The sequence below is a fragment of the Branchiostoma floridae genome, chromosome 12 (assembly GCF_000003815.2).
Source record: "Branchiostoma floridae strain S238N-H82 chromosome 12, Bfl_VNyyK, whole genome shotgun sequence".
Lineage (NCBI taxonomy): Eukaryota > Metazoa > Chordata > Leptocardii > Amphioxiformes > Branchiostomatidae > Branchiostoma > Branchiostoma floridae.
The window spans coordinates 20,174,183-20,195,426 of record NC_049990.1 but is presented as its reverse complement, the minus strand read 5'-3'; the positions used below and the strand labels follow the sequence as shown (position 1 = coordinate 20,195,426).

General features: G+C 42.1%; 3 protein-coding genes and 1 long non-coding RNA gene across 4 annotated transcripts in view; all 4 read left to right on the top strand.

Moving 5' to 3' along the window:
- LOC118427542 (high-affinity choline transporter 1-like) overlaps positions 1-5,422 on the top strand; it is a 6,738-nt gene extending 1,316 nt beyond the window's left edge. Inside the window, exons 3-10 of the mRNA XM_035837379.1 lie at positions 510-658; positions 1,057-1,095; positions 1,177-1,251; positions 1,927-2,080; positions 2,627-2,841; positions 3,526-3,622; positions 4,153-4,324; positions 4,740-5,422. Of these exons, the coding sequence (XP_035693272.1) occupies positions 510-658; positions 1,057-1,095; positions 1,177-1,251; positions 1,927-2,080; positions 2,627-2,841; positions 3,526-3,622; positions 4,153-4,324; positions 4,740-5,007 (1,169 nt within the window). The 3' untranslated portion in view covers positions 5,008-5,422. The remainder of the gene's footprint in view (positions 1-509; positions 659-1,056; positions 1,096-1,176; positions 1,252-1,926; positions 2,081-2,626; positions 2,842-3,525; positions 3,623-4,152; positions 4,325-4,739) is intronic.
- A 145-nt stretch (positions 5,423-5,567) lies between these two features.
- On the top strand, positions 5,568-12,294 carry LOC118428304 (high-affinity choline transporter 1-like). The gene is made up of 8 exons (XM_035838330.1): positions 5,568-6,312; positions 7,737-7,850; positions 8,135-8,290; positions 8,788-8,936; positions 9,593-9,787; positions 10,451-10,604; positions 11,122-11,927; positions 12,156-12,294. Exons 1-7 carry the CDS (start codon positions 6,132-6,134, stop codon positions 11,367-11,369), a joined length of 1,197 nt encoding a protein of 398 aa, XP_035694223.1. The 5' UTR covers positions 5,568-6,131; the 3' UTR covers positions 11,370-11,927; positions 12,156-12,294.
- A 2,083-nt stretch (positions 12,295-14,377) lies between these two features.
- Positions 14,378-16,321, top strand: LOC118428305. Its single transcript, XR_004832636.1, has 3 exons — positions 14,378-14,609; positions 15,419-15,499; positions 15,975-16,321. It is a non-coding gene; the product is annotated as an uncharacterized LOC118428305 (long non-coding RNA).
- Positions 16,322-16,512: 191 nt separating this feature from the next.
- On the top strand, positions 16,513-17,279 carry LOC118428303 (C-type lectin domain family 4 member F-like). The gene has a single exon (XM_035838328.1). The coding sequence runs from the start codon at positions 16,548-16,550 to the stop codon at positions 16,902-16,904; it is 357 nt and encodes a 118-aa protein (XP_035694221.1). The 5' UTR covers positions 16,513-16,547; the 3' UTR covers positions 16,905-17,279.
- Positions 17,280-21,244: the final 3,965 nt, after the last annotated feature.

Genomic DNA, 21,244 nt, shown 5'->3' with positions numbered 1-21,244 from the left:
CCGGCGCAACGGCATCAGACAACACAAGTACTAATCCGTTGGTCAAATTTTGCACCGGTGCCGATAGTGGGTGTAATCTTGGCCAGGCCTGGAAGCCATAAATTGTCCTGATGGACTAACGGATGCCGATGGGGTACCTCTCGATGAGTTCACGATTAGCTTATGGCGTTCATTCGTTACCGGGTTCCGGGTTTGATTTTAACTCCAAGTTGAAATCGACCCGAGACCCAGTCGAGGCAGGGTGTCCCACGGGACCACGTAGGGATCACGCCCGTAAGTGAAAGAAAACAGCTCGTGAAGTGCCCGGATGGGCCCTTTTTCTCAATTGTGACCAAAGCATTAAAGGTACAACAGCCGCTGTATGAACGACCTGGCATTTGCAATAACCATCGTTGTCAGCGGACTGAATGAATTTTGCAATGCAGTCCATAATCCATATTAACATAACCGTTTTTCGTCATGGTTTCCACATCCATTCGCCAGTAAATGCGGATCATTTCCGTCTTCAGGCACGACCTTGACTGTCATCCTTGGGCTGGACGTTAACGTGTCCATCATCATATCAGCCGCCATTGCCGTCTCCTACACGCTTTTCGGTGGACTGTTCTCTGTCATCTACACTGACGTTATCCAGCTCATTTGCATATTCATCGGACTGGTAAGTTTTCTTAACATTATTAGGATGTCTTAGAAATAGTTTTATTCAAACTAGTGTTTATTGTTTCACTTTTACATTCTTAGATATAAGTATCATATCTGTTTGCTGAGCAAATACAGCCGCATTATGCAATAATAAAGCTAGTTCACCTTTATCCGCGGGTAACCTATATCCGTTTTCTTTTAAAACAGGGTATCTAGAGATATCAAGTTGACTGGGCGCGTTTTCAAACTGCAAAAGTGAACATATTTGAAATTAGCATCCACGCGCGGCCGTCAACTTGATATCCCAAAATGCTCTGTTTTTTAAAACAACGAGTATAGGTTACTCGCAGATACAGGTGAAGTAGCGTTACGTCAAACGGACAATAATATGTCATTTTGCTTCTCATTTCTCAGTGGATTTCCATCCCGTTTGCTCTGACCAACCCTCTGGTAGCCAACATCGGGACCACCACGTGGACTCGGATCCTGTACACACCTGTCAATGCATCCGCGAATTATACAACCTTCAACGAGACAGTGACCAATGGTTGGATAGGCGTCTGGGACATCAAGAGAACCGGATATTGGATCGACCATGCCATGCTGCTGGTGGGTACAGATGTTGTTTTTTTTTTACGCGTGTTGCAAACGTGTGAACAAGTACACAATGTACAAGCCTGACTAAAATCGCGCTCCTAGCGGCCGGCCTTACACTTGCAACCACCTAGAAGGGGTCATTAAACCCAGCACCAGCGAGATATTGTGTAAACACAGGCTAAGTGTTCACTTCTTCAAAAAATAAATTTAAAATATAATGATTATGAGCCGAGATTCCTACAAATAATTGAGATTCTATACGTAAAAACAATGTTAGCGATTAATGTTCGTAGGAAGGACTGCCAGAATGCGAGAAAGACAAAATTTTCTTGAAAATGCAGAATGTTTTTCCCCGATGCCTTTTGTCACGTTACTCACACACACTACTATATATCATCAGACCCTATTGTAGTATGTGCGAATTATAGACTATACTATATTATGTTATGTACATGTATGAGTGAAAAATTGGCACAACGAAAAATATGAAATAATCCTTATAGTTACAATAAACAGCTAGTATCCAATCTAAGCTCTGATTGAGTAGTGACAGAAACTGAAGAAACAAAAAGAATTTTCGTAAAATCAGTATTTTTTTTTTCCTACGGGAAAAAACATAGATTGGCAGCAGTGACTTAGAGTAATGTACTCTAAGATCTATTGTTTTTTTCTCTTCTCGTGTATAAGGTGTTTGGCGGGATTCCGTGGCAGGCCTACTTCCAACGAGTTCTCTCCTCCAAGTCTCCTGCGCGTGCGCAGTGGTTGTCCATCACGGCTGGCATTGGTTGCTTCATCATGTCCATCCCCTCTGTACTGATCGGTGCTATTGGTGCTTCTACAGGTGTGTTTGTAAAATTTCTATTTTATTGTATTTTATTTCATTGTTCTCGCACACAATACTATAGGGCGAGCCTAATGGTATAATATTGTGTACGAGTAGCTCTACCATTCTCCTACATACGCAGAGACATCCAACAGCGGCAGCCAATCCGCCTCTTATCTGTACTCTGTTATCTCAACCGTCAGCATCAGTTCCTGGCCTCCCTGCTTATAAATATCAATGAGCGTACCCTTTATATATGTGAGATCCATTTTGAAAACTGAAAGGCCTATTGTCTGATTGGCTGACAACTGGTTTGATGGTGACCGCTGAGATAGCAGAGTACAGACAAGAGGCGGTTTGCTGGCGCAGTTGGATGTCTCTGCGTAGGAGAATGGGCTTTAAAAAGTTTCCCCTTTAGTTTATCTTTTACCTTTGTCATGATATGAAAATGAGTCTTGTTTGTGCCAGGGGTATTGGTCATAGCTAGCCTAAAGTGACCAATTAGAGACTTTAAACATTGTCGCCTTTCTTATAAGCTCCTGTTATTGCGTTCTCCTACAACAGACTGGCCGGAGACTACATACGGAAAAGACCCAGCCATTGCAGGAGAAAAGAGGATGATCCTGCCGCTGGTGATACAGTACCTGACTCCGACGTGGGTGGCGTTCTTCGGACTCGGTGCCGTGTCAGCTGCCGTCATGTCGTCCACGGACTCGTCGGTCCTGGCCTCGAGCTCCATGTTTGCCAAGAACGTCTACAAGCCTCTCTTCAGGCAAAAGGTATAGATCAGCATTGTTAACTCTATGTGTTTGTTTTTTTTGTATATACATATACAAAACAATACTTAACATTTGGAACCGCATCATCTAACCACTGTTACCTGACAATCTATTGATGTAGCAATACTTTACGTTTGGGACTGCATAACCTATTTCCAGTGTACTGTAAACCTGTAACACCTGGTTCCAGTGCACTGTAAACCAGTCAGTATATATAGCCCTTACGAAGATGACAGATGGTCATTATGTATGAAGAACTTTGTGATTTAGTAATACAGATCTATGTGAAAAAAAAATTGAGAAGACTGTTGCGAGATGGAAAGATGGTAGGAGAACACCACGATGACAAATCATGGAAGATGAGGCGCCACTATGTTAAAGTTATGTTAATGAGTGATGTCAAGGGTCACACAGTTTCTCTGTCTCTCTGTCTCATTGTCTCATTGTCTCTCTGTCTCTCTGTCTTTCTCTCTGTCTCTCTCTCTGTCTGTCTCTTTCTTCCACCATGGTATGATTGTGTAAAAGCATCATATTGAATAAAGCTCCCCTAGAATCGAGTGGCATCGTGCCTTTGATTCTCTCATCAGCGCCTGACTGTTCAACAGTGGCGAGGACTCACATATGAAAACAAGATTTAACTTAAAGTAGTTTTTTGCATAAACGATGGCATAACTGTTTTTGTAGGCTTCGGAGACAGAGACTGTGTGGGTGATGCGTGCCGCCATCTTTGTCGTGGCTGCCTTGGCGTCTGTTCTAGCCATCACTGTCAAGTCTGTCTATGGTAAGGAGGAAGCAAATCATAAACATAGAGTTACTTTATGCTCTACTTCCTTTTTAGCAGATTCCCCATGACTTTCTTCTTCTGTCTTCTGTGTCTTGAACACTATTCAGACCGGTATTTTTTGTCAATCAGGGACATGGGGGGGGGAGGCTTTTGAGGCCAACCTCTTCTAATTGTTGCAACTCTTGTAACTCGTAAACGACTTATCATATAGCCACAAAATTTTAGAAGACTGATGTAGACGCAAAAATGAGTTTTGTAAGAAATGTGACGTCGTAATGGCTTAATATGACGTCATTATGTCTGATTTCTTTTAACTCAATCTGATAGCGTTACTTGTACATAGCGTACCTTCATTACACCCCTTTTCATTGTGGTGCTATGATTACGTTCAATGATATCTGGTGGTTGCCACTTTAGAACACAGGATTAAACAAGAACATGATCTGAAATTCAACTAAATCCCACATTAGTACATCACTCTTTATTACATGAGCCGTCACTACTACAAAGATCCTTCCTGTTTGTAGGACTGTTCGTGCTGTGCTCGGATCTGGTGTTTGTCGTCATCTTCCCCCAGCTGGTGTCCGTGGTGTACCTGAAGTTCACCAACACGTACGGCTCGCTGTGTGGTTACGTCATCGGGCTGGTGCTTCGGCTAGGGGGAGGAGAAGATCTTCTGTACATTCCAGCTTTCATCAAGTAAGTATGTGTATCATTTTTACTTGAAAGAACGTTAGTTCATTACACATGGGCTTTGGAATAGTAGTGCAACGTTGGGATTTGTAAACTTCTGCAAGAATTCTTACAGGCCAAATGTGATGCTAGACGGTACTGAAAGTTGACAGATTTGTGTGTGTGTGTTTAGCAAATAGATTTGCTATGGCAACTTTTATATCATCAAACTGTCAACTAGTCTAAGCGCCTGGGTACAATCCACCACAGTATAACCTCTGCCCCAGTCTTTTCACTTGCTAACGACGTGGATAGCAAACAAAAAGATTGAGCCAACGGCTTCACTGTAGGATGTTACCCAGGCTAGTTGTCAACAATTAATTGCATTGCCACAAATACTAGTGCCACACACTGTCTGATTACTCCTATACCCTCTACAAAGGTACCCATTTTATGACGAGACCACCGGAAAGCAGCTCTTCCCCTTCCGGACCCTGGACATGATCTGCAGCTTCCTGACGATCATCCTCGTCTCCCACGTAACCAGGCTGCTCTTCGTCAAGAAGAAGATTCCGATGAAGTACGACATTGCGGGATGCTTCAGCGACACAGCGGAAGAAATGCTCACACATACCGAGGAACCAAACATGGCTAACGGGGTTATTAACGAACATTTTGAGCCAGAGACGATGTGGACTACAGCCCTGTAGTTACAGAGATCGCCGCCTTCACAAATGATACATAGAATTTCACTATGTATACCGCTGTCAACTGTAGAATTGAGGTCCCGTGTCTGGGGAGAGCCATACCCCAGGCACGTTAAAGAGCCCCCACACGTGCGATGGTGCGGTGTGTGATGGTGCAAAATCTTTCCGTTTAGAATTGGTGATTCTCTACAAATCAACCGGAATCCAGGAAGAATAGTGACATATCAGTCCCTAATGGAGATCTGTATAACCAAACAAACCAAACCAAACCAAAACAAACTGTGATCTTGCAATCGTGACTTCATGACCATTGTAATTGTATGCTTTATTTCAATACTCACTGAAAATATAGCTTTATCAAATCTATGCATTCGCAGCGGGTTTTTTTTCTGTATCCAGCATTGCTATAGCATGCAACTGAGCTTTTCGCGTCGTTTGTGTTTTTCTATCAGTAGAATGTTCTTTTTGACAGAAAGAAAGAAAGAATTGTTGATTATATTTTGCTTCTTGTAAGCGACCCCCAGGACTAAACTTAGGATTGTTCTATATAACAATATATAACTAATGGTAAGAAAGAGATTATACAAGTTTTATTGCAAATTCTTGCCCGTGGGCTAATTGCAGGTAACATACAAGATTCAACCATTACGTGCAACTTGAAAATGTGTGTAAGAAAAGTGTGTAACACATTGACTAGACAATATACCAGATTAACGTGCACTCAGATTTTGGCTCTTTATGTGGATTCTTAACCTTTTCTAGAGTTAAAATTGTTAAAGTGTTGCCATCGAATAGGGTCAATTCAGCCCCCAAAATGCAAATCACAAATGGGGCAGGGGTTAATGCCTTTGCCCCATGTTAAGAAATGTGCCCTTGAACAGGTCTTACCCCAGACTGTGTCAACACCTCAAGGACAGCTTTAATGAAATTACACGGTGAGTGCACCTGGTTACACATGACCGGTAGTCAGCCGAGACGACCGACTTACTGTCAATCAATGTGACGTCATATGGAACAACCAATAGGAGGCGACAAGAGAGTGCATAAGGAGGTACATGACAACTTTTTGGACTTAGTCATCATTGTTAACCTTTCCTCGATAGAGTATAGATTGTGAGTTGAGAAAGATGGCTGTAAATATCCCAGGAATTATCGCGATTGTTATTTTCTACCTGGCCATTCTGGCTATCGGGGTGTGGGCTGCACGTCGCGGGGCATCGAAGGAGGCAGAGGGCACCCCTCGGAGCGAACGTGTCATGCTGGCCGGACGGGACATCGGGGTGTTCGTCGGGATTATGACCATGACTGGTAGGTGCTGTATTGCTGTACATTTTCAGGTAGGGCACGGTTTTGTATGGCTAGGTTTGTGTGGGTTTTTTTCGGCGTCGTTATACCCAAATTTCCTTGATCCGATGTCCAATGTGAAACATGTCTTTGTTCGATTTGACTTGAATTTTGAACTAGTCTCAGTGTGTTTTGGTCCCAATTTTAAGAGAGAAAAAAATAAGAAAAATAATCAGCCGGTCGCGTCGTGATTCGAAGATGTCTACAAGACTGAGTCGTCTCTGGTACCGGGAAGTGTTCATGATACCTACGTACTGATATCTACATACTTTGCTGCAGGTCTAACCACCTTCTGTATTAACATAATGATCATATTATGAGTGGTGACATTCTCTTTTATATTGAACACCTGTCACATCGCATCTAAATTTTAGATCAGTATTTGTGATATTTTTTTTCACGTAAAGTCTCATAATATAGCCTCATAGAATATCATATATCCGTTTGGCCTTTTATTATAGAACTTTTGTTGAAAACTTATGAACGTAAGATTTGTCTTTTAAGTAGACAAAAACATTGATGAGTGTTAACACCCATTGCTTTCAATTTGGACAAGACAAGAACATTTTACGCATCCGTACCCATCCAAAGGATGTAGTGAACTATTAAACCCTTCCCAGTAACAGGTGTCCAGTTTTTTCTATCCCAAGACGGCCAGGTGTGGTCTATAGTACAATGACACTTCTATATGGCTTCGTAAACGGTTTCTTTGTCGCGTGTCCTGAGATGACCTTAATCGTAAAGCACGCGTGTTGTTTACACAGAAACGCATGACCTCTGTTTGGACGCTGTTGACACAAACATAGTTCTGCTAACAGACATAACTTACACTCCATCTTTGTCAGTCTAAAGGGGGTCCAAAGTTTCGTGATTAATAAATATGAGTTTTGTTTTTATCTATCAGTTTTGTGTGTAAACTGTTTTGATTTTTGTGCCTTGCATGTGCTTTACGCAGTCCTGTCTTCGAAAAAGAAATAAAAGAATAATTTGCTGAAAGTAGTGCGGAAAATTGCCTGCACGCCTGCAAAACGAAGAGCTAGTCTGGCAAAATTCTTGTAGAAGCGTGACCTTGCATTAGATTGTTATAATAACTTAAGATATGGTACTCACACTTGGCTTGGTTTACTCAATGACACTTTCTGTTAACTAGATTGTACACACGTACAGCGGAACGGTATTTCACTATCTGTGCCCTCTGTAGATACCAGACACGCATAAGAATACGGTGTTATAAGTCCAGCTGACATATGTTGTGTTGCTATGTAATTTGTGTGCTAAGGTAGTTTTCTGTAACAGTTGTGCCTTTATTTACAAAATGTACAAGTAGTGAAGAATACAAACATCTCCGTATTGCTCTATTTTCACTGTTTTTCGCTATTCTTTCACAGCGACGTGGGTGGGTGGAGGCTACATTAATGGAACAGCGGAAGTGATCTTTGACCCCCTGCAAGGGTTCATCTGGTGTCAAGCACCGTTTGGCTATTCCATTGGTCTCGTTCTGGGCAAGTAGAAATCTCATATGATAGATTTACATAATCCGCCATTTCTGTTGTGTTGCAGTGATCAAAATACAAGTAATTCTTGAACATTATTTCTGAAAGAAAGTTAAGCCACGCTTTGTAATCAGATTCTTTTATCAAGATGAAGATATATTTCTTTGATCCTAGCAAGGAGATAAAAAAAACAATTTTTAACCTCCTTGATCCTAGAATTAAAAATTCTGATTCGAAGAAATGCATTGCTGCGTGAAAAAGGGCGTTAGGTAATGACATGGTCTTTTAAACAGGGGGACTTTTCTTCGCCAAGAAGATGCGAGCCGAGGGGTACGTGACGATGTTGGACCCGTTCCAGCAGCGGTACGGAGAGAGGATGGGCGGGCTGCTCTTCATCCCCGCCCTGCTGGCTGACGTCTGCTGGTGCGGAGCTATCCTAGCAGCTCTCGGTAAGCTCACAGTTTCTCAATCTTTTCAATATCAAAGCACGTTAAACTTTGAATTCAGAGTACGCATGTGCTGAGGAACTGTGGGTAATGTAAACAATTCTCTCTCTCGACCATTGTCTAGATTTGCATAACAATGACCAGATGTGTCTTGTTTACGTCTCAGGGACATTCACATTTGACAAATTACCCACACTACCCACAACCACAACACAGCACATGCGTACTTGGAGCCAAGAACGCGCTTATTGAAACAGCACAATACCCTGAGAACGAGACCTATATCCCGGATGCGGGTAGTGTATAGGATATTAATGACCGGGGTTATGGAGAAATTGGAGCCTTCTAGCGTTATTTGTTTCGTTCAAGATCAATGAGTGTACGTAGCGCCATCAACGCTTTCAAGCTTTCTCAATCAAAGCACGTACTACGTGACTTGTTTTAAGAATACATTGTTACAAAATAAGATCTAGAGTTGCATTGTATTTTGTCCTGTCCAGGTGCAACCCTGAGCGTAGTGTTGGGGCTAAACTTCACCCTGTCAGTCATCATCTCAGCCGCCATCGCAGTTTTCTACACCCTACTGGGAGGGCTGTACTCCGTCGTCTACACGGACGTCCTACAACTGTTCTGCATATTTGTCGGGCTGGTATGTCCGTTTTTACCGTTCCTATAGTACGCAGCGACAGGAATTATTGGTAATATATATATATATGTCAAATGTGAAGGCCCCTGAAACATAAATGAGACTTGAGACACTGGCAGAACTTTTATACAAGTCAGGGGCATTCACCTTTGATATATTACCCACAATTCCTGGCGCTGTACATGCGTACTCGGGGTGAAGGTTCTGATGGAAACGTATGGTCTGTCTATTGGTAAAGGATTAGTCGCTTAGGAGATTTCAGACTTTTTACAGTTCTAATTAGTGAAACGTAACGTTCACAGCCATCTAGAAGATAACAATATATTCTTCATGAAGCGATAAGAGTAAATGCAGCCATTGGTGGCATCAAATGGCCTAGTGGTGAGGACGCTCTGTCCCCAGGAAAGGCACTTAACACTACTTTCCTGACTACACTCAGGTGTAAAAATGGGTACCTGATTTCAGTTGGGGAGGTAAAAGCGTTACAAGAACGGAAGAGATGGAGGGAGGAAGGGACTCCGTTTGTGGGGTGGGTGGTAAGGTACGTATACAGCATCAAAGAAGTTTATTTTACAACCTTTATCCTCATGACCCTATTTAGACGTAAGGCACCCTTGTTATGTCACATTGCTAACGTTGCATCCTTTGTAACGCTGTAGTGGATCTCCATCCCGTTCGCCCTGACGAACCCCCTGGTGTCGGAAATCGGGACCACCACCCTGACACGGCTCCTGTACACACCTGTAAACGCCTCCGTCTACAACAGAACATTCAACGAGACAGAGACGGCGGGCTGGTACGGGACGTGGGACATGAAGTACACGGGGGTGTGGATAGACTTTGCCATGCTCTTGGTGATTATCGTTTTGTTTTATTATCATCTGCGCAAGTCTCGGACGAAGTCTCGTGCTCTCGCGAGACTAGGTCAGTCCGTGAACAATATGTACTGCAAGACATCGAAAATTTGGAGGTATGTAACTATGCATCTACAAACTGTAACTGCTGGAAAAATATTGTAGTAACTCTATTATGTTTTGGATCGAAATATTTTCTGCAAATGAAACAGATGCAACAACCATTAGCATTCACCTGCATTTAACCACAATTGCATCAAAATGAAAAGTGGATTTTGAAGCGCTTTCAATGCCTTTTTTGTAAGGCTTTTTAAAGCAATCTTTTAAAATTCACCTTTGTGTTACTAATCTAAAAACATGAACCAAACACCCCTTGAGATAGCTTCTGAGTTTTCATATTGCATAAATTAAAAGTACATACCATTACTGCGGAAACTAGAGACGACCGTGGGACATAGAGATTCTTGACGGAAATAAGGAAGGGACCAGGCTTTTACCTAAGTACTTCGGCAGGCATAATGCTGCAATGGCCTGTAATGTGTAGAGCACATACACAACTGCAAGACTTAGACAACTTGCTCTAGTGCTCGCACTGTTGTATTGTGGCCCTAAGGCTAAATAAAGGGGTTGATAAATATTTCTTTCCTTATGTTCTTAATCAAGATGTGCGGCGGGATTCCATGGCAGTGTTACTTCCAACGTGTCCTCTCCTCCAAGTCTCCTGCGCGTGCGCAGTGGTTGTCCATCGCGGCCGGCCTGGGTTGCGTCATCATGTCCATCCCGTCTATACTGATCGGAGCCATCGGCGCCTCAACAGGTAAGGAAGATGCCCCCCTCCCCCTTGGAGTTTCTGATTACATTTAACTTTTCTTACTTTCTCTAGCTTTTTTGTTTCAGTCGGAGCAAAGGCAAACGACTGATTCACATGGAAAGTTAATGTATTTGCTACTTCTTGCCCGAGGGCTAACTGCAACATGGAACATACAGAATATATGCAAACATATAGAGAACATGGAAGACTTTGGCATAGATAACAATGGTAACAAGTGGAAACAAGTGACTTTTCTAGTAATAAATGAACTGCTGAGAGCTACAATCTAAGAATTTTGACTTCGACTTCTTTCAAGACGGAGTGTCCCACTAGTACTTTTTCTTTCGTCAGTAAACGTTTGGAACATTTTGTGGGTTCTGCTCGATAGCTCTTTTCTTTCCTGGTCGTTAGAGAGACACTTAGAATTGAAATGCATTCCGGTTTTGAAATACAATAGTTACGTATACAGGTTCTTTCGCCACTGGTAGCTAAAAATTAACATTCCTTCATCGGACTGTTCCAGACTGGCCCAAAACAGCATACGGCAAGGACCCGGCTGTTGAAGGACAAGCTAGCCTGATCCTGCCCCTAGTCCTGCAGTACCTGACTCCGACGTGGGTGTCGTTCTTCGGACTCGGCGCCGTGTCAGCAGCGGTCATGTCCTCGGCTGACTCCTCGGTCCTGGCGTCCAGCTCACTCTTCGCACGGAACGTCTACAAACTCATCTTCAGACAGAAGGCAGTTGTTTGGCGATTTTTCAAAAAAATTTAATATCATTATTGGACTATAGTCTGTTACAATATCCAACGCAAAAATTGGACTCACCCAAATATTCGACTTAGCAGTGACTAGTCAAAGAATCAACAATCCACTGCTGTCGTGACGTCACGTTATGCAGATAGAACACGTGACTCAGTAAGCAGTGGATCATAAGTTGAAGGAATTCTATGGCGCCCACCGTCTCTGTTCAGAAATGGTTGTAAATCTTTTTGTTTTGGACATTACAGTTTGACTAGTCCAATAATGACTTCTACCATTGAACAAAGATAAACTTTCAATTTACAATTTCATATCCTTTACTATGAAAATAGCCCATCAAAAGAATGTTTTGTCTGCCAGATAACCGCTACTTCTGGAAACAGAGGGATGCACCTGCACTCGAATCGCAATATTTATATTTCACTCCATACCACCGTAGGAGGGAAATATATTGTTTTTCCATTATATTCTAGGCGACGGAGACAGAGCTCGTGTGGGTGATACGTTTGTCACTCTTTGTCGTGGGAACCATGGCAACGGCTCTGGCGCTGACTGTCAAATCCATCTATGGTAAGAGCTAGGAGAGCAATAGTCACCTTATATCCCTATTGCCGTCACAGCTTATTTCAATGACGCCTGTTTTTAACAGATCTCCTGACCGGGCATGGCTAACGTCACATTTCCAAACCGGGACCCGGCCGGGCTATTTGTGAAAACGAAACCCCGGCCGGGCCCCGGTTTTGAAATGTGACGTAGTCCTTTACTAAATGCTATCTACACCTTTTTTATTGACCACAGGGCTGTTTTTACTGTGCGGGGACTTGGTGTTTGTGATCCTGTTTCCCCAGCTGGTGTGCGTGGTGCACCTCAAGTTCACCAACACCTACGGCTCTCTGTGCGGTTACATCGTGGGGATGGTCCTCAGGATATGCGGAGGGGAGAGTCTGCTATCCATCGATCCTGTCATCAAGTAAGCTTGCAACGGTTTCTCATGGCTAATTTGCATGAAACATGTATCAATATTCTTGACTAAGGCCGTTGGATTGGTCGACCGGTCGAGTCTACTCTGTGTTGTCCAAGTAAAAAAGTCAATTGTCGATACTCACGATCGGTGAATCGATATTTTCATGAGATACAGAGGTCATTAGAAGTCGATATCGGCCCCGTCCCGCTCACAGAAATCGACTTCTAACGACCTTTGACCCATTGTTGAAGTTTCGTATTATGCTACTTTGTGTTAGCCAGAAATGTTCAAATTTGATGGCAACCCAGTCTCTATTAGTGAGATACCGGCATAAAGGTGTCTTTATCATACTGAGGTGTGCTTTGAAAATTAGTTTAAAATTAGTTTAGAATTAGTCTCCCTGTAACTCCATGCATTTATTTCTGCAAGGTACCCGTATTATGACGAGGCAGAAGGACTACAGCTCTTCCCCTTCCGTGCCTTCGCCATGCTGTGCAGTTTCCTCACGATCGTCGTCGTCTCCCTCCTGCTCAAGCTGCTCTTCGAACGAGAGAAGATCCCGATGAAGTACGACGTCGCCGACTGCTTCCGAAGTGAGGCCGAACAACGACGACCCGAGCACCCGAGGGATACCGAAGTCGTGCTTCTGCCACTCGGACACCGGTCGGACATTGTACTGTCGGATAGGACGGAGGAGCCGAGGAGGAGGAGTAGTGTTCCTAGTGAGCACCCACCACTTCTCAGGGAAGAATGCGTGTAATGTAAGATCTGACCCAAGATGTACTCCAAGATGTACCACAAGATGTACCCCAAGATGTACTAGTACCCCAATATGTAATCCAAGATGCATGACTTAGCTAAAACATTAACATGCTTCCTACCTACCTAGTCAATTGACCTCCAGGTCGTTCGGTTGTCATGCACGTCAATTAGAACTTCGAATGTTGTCATCTGCTATTGTATAATATCATTGTTGTTTGCTCCTTGGTATTTTTTGTTAACTTCGATGGAGGGAGAACTAGAACAAGCCCTATGACCCCCCCCCCCCCCGCCAGCATGCGTTTTTTGTCCCATGTTTCGTATTCAAGAATGTGACAATGAATATAACGCTAGCTCACCTTTATCCGCGTGGTAACCTACATCCGTTGTGATGATAAACGGCGTAAATAGCGATATCGACGGACGGCGATTTCAAATTGTACTAAATGCAAAATTCAGCAGTACAAAATATTGCAGTTTGAAACCACCGTTCGTCGCCTTGATATCCCTGAATACCTTGTTCTTCAAAAGAACGGATATAGGTTACCCTGCGGATAAAGGTGAACTGGCGTTATATGATTTGAAAAACAAACAAATCAAAATCATAACGTTCCTAACAGATATGGTTGAAATTGCACCTACTGCTTCTAGCATGTGAACTATAATGTATTAAAAGAAATTAGAATAGGTGTTCTATATGTACTATACTTAAGAGAACCACGGCGGTTATTATCTATCATGTACACTGGGATATTTACATTAATTTCATATTTCAGTTAACCACAATAGATGTCAAAAGATATCCGTTGTATTTTTAAAGCAAACTTTGCCAACTACACGAGTTTTATATTTCATAATTATATAACGTTAAAGTAATTAATAACTTTTCAATGTTTAAGTTCATTCTATTTACTGCACTACTACTACTACTGCCAGCTTTTGATAACCTTACACGAATGCACTTTAACGGATGAAACTACCATTAGCAACACGTACTTTTTATGGTCGTCTTTGATACGAAGTTGTAACAAGTCAAATGTAATAAACACGTATCAGATATTTTTTCATGCATCCATTCCATTGATTATTTACTTTCTACTCATTATCTTTGAACTTGACAGATGAAAAGACTTTTTTTTTCATGTGATTAAAATTGATCGCGACCATGAAGTGCCCCCCTCCCCACGACCTTGGATTACTGGGTAAGGTACAACAGTGCAAGGTACAAGGTACGATCTGAACACTGTGAACCCTTGGCTGTTTGCCATAAGCACTGACGCAGTCGCCACGTATTCCAGACACAACTGAATTCCTTCAAGTCTTTCCTGAACCATTTCACTTCATTCAGTGTTCGCAAAACAGCCGTACAGTGGAATCATTGCACAATGTTTTTGGTGTATTTGTTTCTCGTGGTTTTGGCCACTGGGTGCCAGGGACTGCCTTCAACATCCGATGAAGGAGGATCTGACGAGAAATGCGTCTGCAATCCGGTGGTGAACGTCGGAGGTCAGCCTTGTCAATTCGACGGGGTATGTCAGCCATTTTTTGTATGTCTGGAAATTTAACAATGTTACGAAATGCTTTCTCCTCAAACGCTACGCAAGTAGTAACAACGCTGTTAGTGTACCAAATACGGGTAATTAGTGACAAAATGAGGACATAAAGATAGCGTTTGTAGAAGTGGTGGAAACAGGGAGTCTAGCAGTGCCTAGTTTTTGATCTGTTGACTTGGCAAACTGTCAACTAGCACTTCTCTCACAATGTCGGTGGATTGTGGAAGCCAGCTACAGGGCTAGATCGTGAGGTTGCTTGACTTTGATTATAAGGTCTAAGGTCTGTGATGTCGTATCACGACAGCTATTTAGCTGACCATTGGTTGCAATGAGCATGATTTATCATTTTTGCATTTTTCGCGCTGATATAAATGTATGTCCATGTTTCGAACGAATTGAAATACATATGTCATAGTACTTTGTTGTACCAAAGACATGTATATATACTTCCTTATATTTTGGTAGTTAACGCAAATGATACTGCAGGTACCGTGGCACATAGGTTAACACGCGTCCTTGCTGTTTCTGTACCATTTTTTACAGGGAGAGGTGGCCAGTCCTTCCCCTTTTACATGCTTAAGGTACTTCCTCGGACAAGGGGCCATTCTAAAAGACGGGTACATCCCCAACCGAGGTGCCCTACGCAGAATTGAACCGAGGTCTCCCAGCCAGTTACCAACTTTAGACAATTAGAACCAGGATCACAACTTTAAGGCTGCTACCAGTCGAGCTAATGAGACATCCATTTCATATAAATACATGTACCATAATTCTGGTGATTACAGCACATTGCAGACCTCCAGACAGTGCTGATTGCTCAACAGGCGCACATCACAAGACTCCAGAACGACTCAAAAACTTCTCAGGTAATTTATCTCCTAGGTGTCTGGTATCTTATACAAGTAGCTTATAAGGCAAGTGAACTTAAAAATCCATGTAAATCTTTGTTCATAAGTGTTGGAAAAAGTCCTGGATATATAATTGATCCCTGTTGGGCAGTTCACGGGCTTTTGGGGGGGGGGGGGGGGGCACCTACGGACGTGCCGCCTACGTGGCCCTATAGGGCATCTTGCCGATTCCCTGGGTATTTTTGGGCCCGCACAGACTTGTGCATGAACCTGGGACCCGGTAACAAAGATACGCCGTGAACTACCCGCGAACACCGGTACCGATATGTAATTTGCGGTATCCGGCAGTCCATTGGGACAAATTTGTGACTTTTGGACCCGACCGGGGCTACATCTCTGACGGAACCGGAGCAATTGGGACCTAAGCCTCCGCTGTCCAAAACTCATTATTAATTTTGTATATAAAAATTCAATGTATAGGGATGTTTTGCAGAATCAACTGTTAGGTCTTTTGGCTGAACAGAAGACGATCACAGACAGTCTGAAGGAACGAGTTTCACTGCTCGAGCAAATGATCAGTAACACAGGTATCATAATTGTCCTTGTCATAAGTTATAACTTCATTGTTTGTCAAGTGTACCCAGTGAACCACCTCATGGCTGAACACACCAGGTTTGTTCATTTGAGCTGAAGAGGACGATTTATATCATTTACTCACATCGGAAAGCACTCTTTCTGATAAGTCTCATGGGTTCTTTAACGTGCCCGAGTTGTGACCCTTAAGCAATAAACCTCCTTTTATCGTCTATCCGAAGGACGTCCATAACCAAATTAAAGCTAGGTAGCGAGTTTGACTTGTGCCCTTTCCCACACCATCGGAGCATGTCAGGGGACTTGATCTCGTCTCTGGGCCTAACAAACAATTCGCCACTGATGACAACGTAATATATATATATATATATATATATATTCAATTCATCCATTCACTCATTAATTGGAAAAAAAACTATCCATTCTTGACACTGCAGGCTCTGCCATCAGCTGTCCTACTCGCTATGAGCTGTTCATGGGGAAGTGTTACCGCTTCTCCGTCGATCGTAAACCCTACAACGAGTCACGGGCCACTTGTCACGAAGAGGGTGGCCGCCTAGCAACAGTGAAGAATAACGAGACCCACAACTTCCTGGCCAATCACGTGAGAGCTACAACTAAAGCACACACCTGGATCGGGCTGAGTGATCAGGAGACAGAGGGGCTGTGGGTTTGGGATGATGGTACGTTGCGGGTTGGTGATGGGTTCTGGGGTACAAAGGAACCAAACGGTGGTACAAGGGAAAACTGTGTTCACATTTATCCGGATAAGGACTACCGCTGGAATGATAGTACATGCCCAAGCTCTTACTACTACATCTGTGAAATCTAAGGCTAGCTAACATTAGCTACTTCATGTAGACTATATAGCCAGCTACTACATGTAGACTACAACTGTATAATAATGACAAGTATACTAGCACTGTGACAACATAAAACTAAAACAAGACATACGTATAGGCCTAGATGTTTATGCTTATAACTTTTGCTAGACCTATGTAAGATGTCAAAGACATAACTTAAGTCAGAATAAAAGGATATGCGTTTAAAGTGACACAAATGGAAAACGTTATCGTTCTAATTCGAAATATGGTAGCCTAGATGTCAGACTGTTTCGAGGGCCTATACAGCCCAACTCCTCGGCTCTAGGACCAACAAGTAAAACCTACATGAAGCCCCCCTGAGTTAGACCCTGATAAACATGATAGATATTATTGAGATCCGGTGGGGTTCTGGTATCCAGACTATAAATATTGTGATTGATTTTTGTCGTCTTTAAGAGATTAAAGATTATAAGATTTGATGATTTAAATCAAGTGATGGTGTTGTGATGGTTGAAATATTCACCAAAACCCTCTGAGAAGACAATACATGCAAAAGCAAGTCTCGACCTAGTTCTCGCAACTCTCGCGAGAACTAGGTTACTCCGTGAAGAAGATGGACTGATAGCCATCGAAAATTCTGAGGTACGTGTGTTTAACTTTAGAAAGCAGTCACTGTTTGATGAAAATTCTATTAACTGTGTACATACGTGACTAATGAATCTCTTCAATGCAAAAGCTGTATTTTCAGCAATATCCTGAGGTATGGCAAGAAGCTGAACATAGTAGAACAAGGGGCATTTCAGGACTTTACAGAATAGGTAACATTGTCTAATATTGCACCAAAGGGAATTGATAGATATTTGACAGTCTGACACTTCAACACACGCCAAACACACGCCCATCATAAACTGAATCCACCGCGGGATGTCGTCTACAGATGTGGGATTTGCTACACTGTTACAGGTCTTTTTAGAAATGTTAAAGTAACGCCAAGGTGGGGAGTCAAGCGTTACGGTAGCATATGCTCTGGTATCTATCCCGAAAACTCATTTATATAATAGCCAAGGTATCGTACGATGTAACGAAATATATAGAAGTTTTTTAATGAAGCGTTGTGCGTTTTTTTATCAACCAAAATGATTTCAAGATGTTCCGCATTATGTTTCTGCTATTAAAGAATAGACAAGATTTTACTTCCTTGACAAAGACTGGTGCTGTTCAGTTGAAAATTTGGGTGAGTTTTAATTTTTGTGTTGAATATTACAGTTTAACTAGCTCAATAATGACTTCTACCAACACAGATGAACTTTCCAGTTAAGGTTAATAGTCAAGATTCTTTCTCATTCACAAGGGCTCTAGTGTTTGGGTATCACCCACTGTGGCATAACAATTATAGGCAAAATGATGGTCAGATAAGGATATCCGTATGAGGTATCTTTATTAAGCTTATTACTCTTGAGATCATCAGACAAAGACAAGACCTCTAGGATGACCATACATGTACAAGCCGCATTTTGCGACAAGCTCTGCTGTAGTTTATCATCCTTACTAACCCTTTTGCGGTAGAGACAACGAGATATCCAGATCATTTTAAAGTATGTTGGCTGAACTATTATGTGTTAAACGATAAAGAAATCTCCAAACAATTATATAAATTTACAAAATTTATAGAATGGTCGAAAATGTTAACTTTCTTTTCAAAAAGAGCGAAAATTGATGAACGTCTATAGATACAATCAACATGCATGGCATTACGTACCGGTCTAACATCATTGTAGCGTTGCTGGAAACTTTGACAAGAATTGTTGCAAATCGTATATATCAATTAATACTCTTAAAATCTACAAATGCAATACCGATTGTTCTTTTAGGATAACAGCTGAAACTATCGCTGTCGTCATTTGATGACATTTCTGTACACTGCATTTGTGACCAGGTACCGGACTATATATGTCTTGAGTTGATGTCTTGTGGCCAGATCGAGAGAGAGAGAGAGAGAGAGAGAGAGAGAGAGAGAGAGAGAGAGAGAGAGAGAGAGAGAGAGAGAGAGAGAGATGGTTTATTGACATTGACATTATTGTCTTTAAAAACTCTTGCAGCACATGTACAAAAGGCTGAATTGTCGTTTTTTTCACATTTAGCATTTGATCCACTAACTTAACATAGTTAAAATAAGTTCGAGTAACGATATCGATATAGCTTCCAAATGTTTACAATAATTGATTAATTATTACACAAAAATTCATTACACAAATTACCCGTCCTGGTTCAGGAGCTCTACACAGTACGGCAATGCTTTGTTAGCGAAACGAGCAGTTCTACGTCGGAAGTGCGAGAATGTGTGGTCGTCCTATTATGAGTATCCCCCCGTCTAGATGCATGGAAGCCAATTACCGAATTTTTCAGAGTTGACGAGAGTTCGTGCAAACCGTAGGCATAGGTTTCCCCATCTAGAGTCCAGCCAACAAAGACCTGTTGAATGGACTACTGAGATGTTTTCAAGGTATGAAAGATAAATGCTTCCATGGCTACAGCGTTCTAAATCGCCCGGTTATTGAAAATGACCACGTCACACATTTCAAAATACTCTCTATTACACTTGATACAATTCATCTACCACATTCAGATCAGATAAATTATTTTATACAAGCTGATTCCCATGACTCAGTTGCTTATATGTACCGTCATCAACATCACCTCTTTGTTTACATTCTTTTTCTATTTTCCTTAGATTTCTACCGAATTGATTCATCAAACACTATTCAACAACATCAAAATGAAATGCACCAGGACGCTTGTATTCTCAACATCATGTTCTAATTATACAAATAAACAATGTACAAGTTTTTATTTCAAAAGAAACTAGAGTTCCACGCACGAACACATCCCTTCGCAAGCTAATCATGCTTTTTTTCAAGACTTTAATATTCATATATTACTAAAGAGTACCTACCCGAGTAGCAAACGACTGCATGAACGTGTGTTCCCAACAAACCCACGAATGCTACTCAGAAACATCTTAGCCTTCTTGGCGAAGGTAACAATAAAATCATGTACACTGTTGTACTTTCCTGCGCAACTTTCAAAGTGCTTCCTCAAAATCATGTAGTCTTTACCAGACTTCGGCCTGGCCGAATAGTAAATGATGATAGGGGGATGATAGAGCACCTTTAACAACTAACCATCATATGTTACGGGTATGAAGTTCGCATCATTTGCGACTAGGGAGTTGTGGCATTCCTGTAGTAAGTATGCAAATTAGGACATTGTTCTATATTTTGCTCAATCAAGTTCTCGAACCATATGTGATGACAAGAAAATTGCCCCCACTGAGTATGAAGTTCCTGTCATTAAGCACAATCTAAATATAATTTTCCTCAACAAACAGGAAAATCAAGTTCTTACGTTGGTCTTCATTAAAGTAACCTACAGGTCAAAACCCACGAAAATTCACAATCTTGGCTTATTTTGTCCATAGGCCCAAAAAAAAGGACCAAATGCTCGTCCAAAAGACGAGATACCAAAGTAAAAAGTCCCGTTGCAGTACCACAGAAAGTTGCTAGGGGCCCGAAATCAAATGCTTTGAGGTCTTATGAACACCAACCAATTATCAAGACAATCCATTCCTTCCATTCCTGATATCATCTTTACAGACGGACAGACACGTCACATGAATTCTATCGAAAGCAACCTTCTCGGCAAAAGTAATTACGGAAATAAAGTATGGCGAGAAAAAATTGTTATGATTTGTTTTTTGGACTTCCTTGTAGTCACCACCAACTGTCCGTCGGGTCCTACAGCAAAGTCCCATGGTAATCTAACCTCAACGACGGTGCGGACATACGTCCCATTGTATCTGTAGATGTCTACCCTGTGGTATGTCCAGCTCCCTATGATGATGTTCCCCAAACTGTCTCTGTAGACACCTTGTGGATAATCAATACGCACGCCTTTTGCCTTCCATAGGATCCTGAACAGCAGACGTCCAGTGTGATTGTACACGTGAACTCCAACCCCTTCTGCCGTAATTATATTACCCTCTTTGTCCGATGTAACGCACCTTGCTAACTTCAATGATTTGAACTTTCTATCATACCTGGAGTCGTCTGGTGAAAAGATATAGATATCAGTGTCCGCAGCCACAATGACTTTGTTGTTTACCGCGTCAAAGGTAACGCTTACCAAGTATTCATATGTGCATGGTAGCAAGTTTGCGCTATTGAGTGCTGGTTGACCCTCCCGATTGTACTTAACTAACACACATTTTTGCCGACGCTTTGAGTCAACGAAGAAACCCACTACCCATACATTTCCCTTTTCGTCAATGGTGACATCGGTAGGGTACATT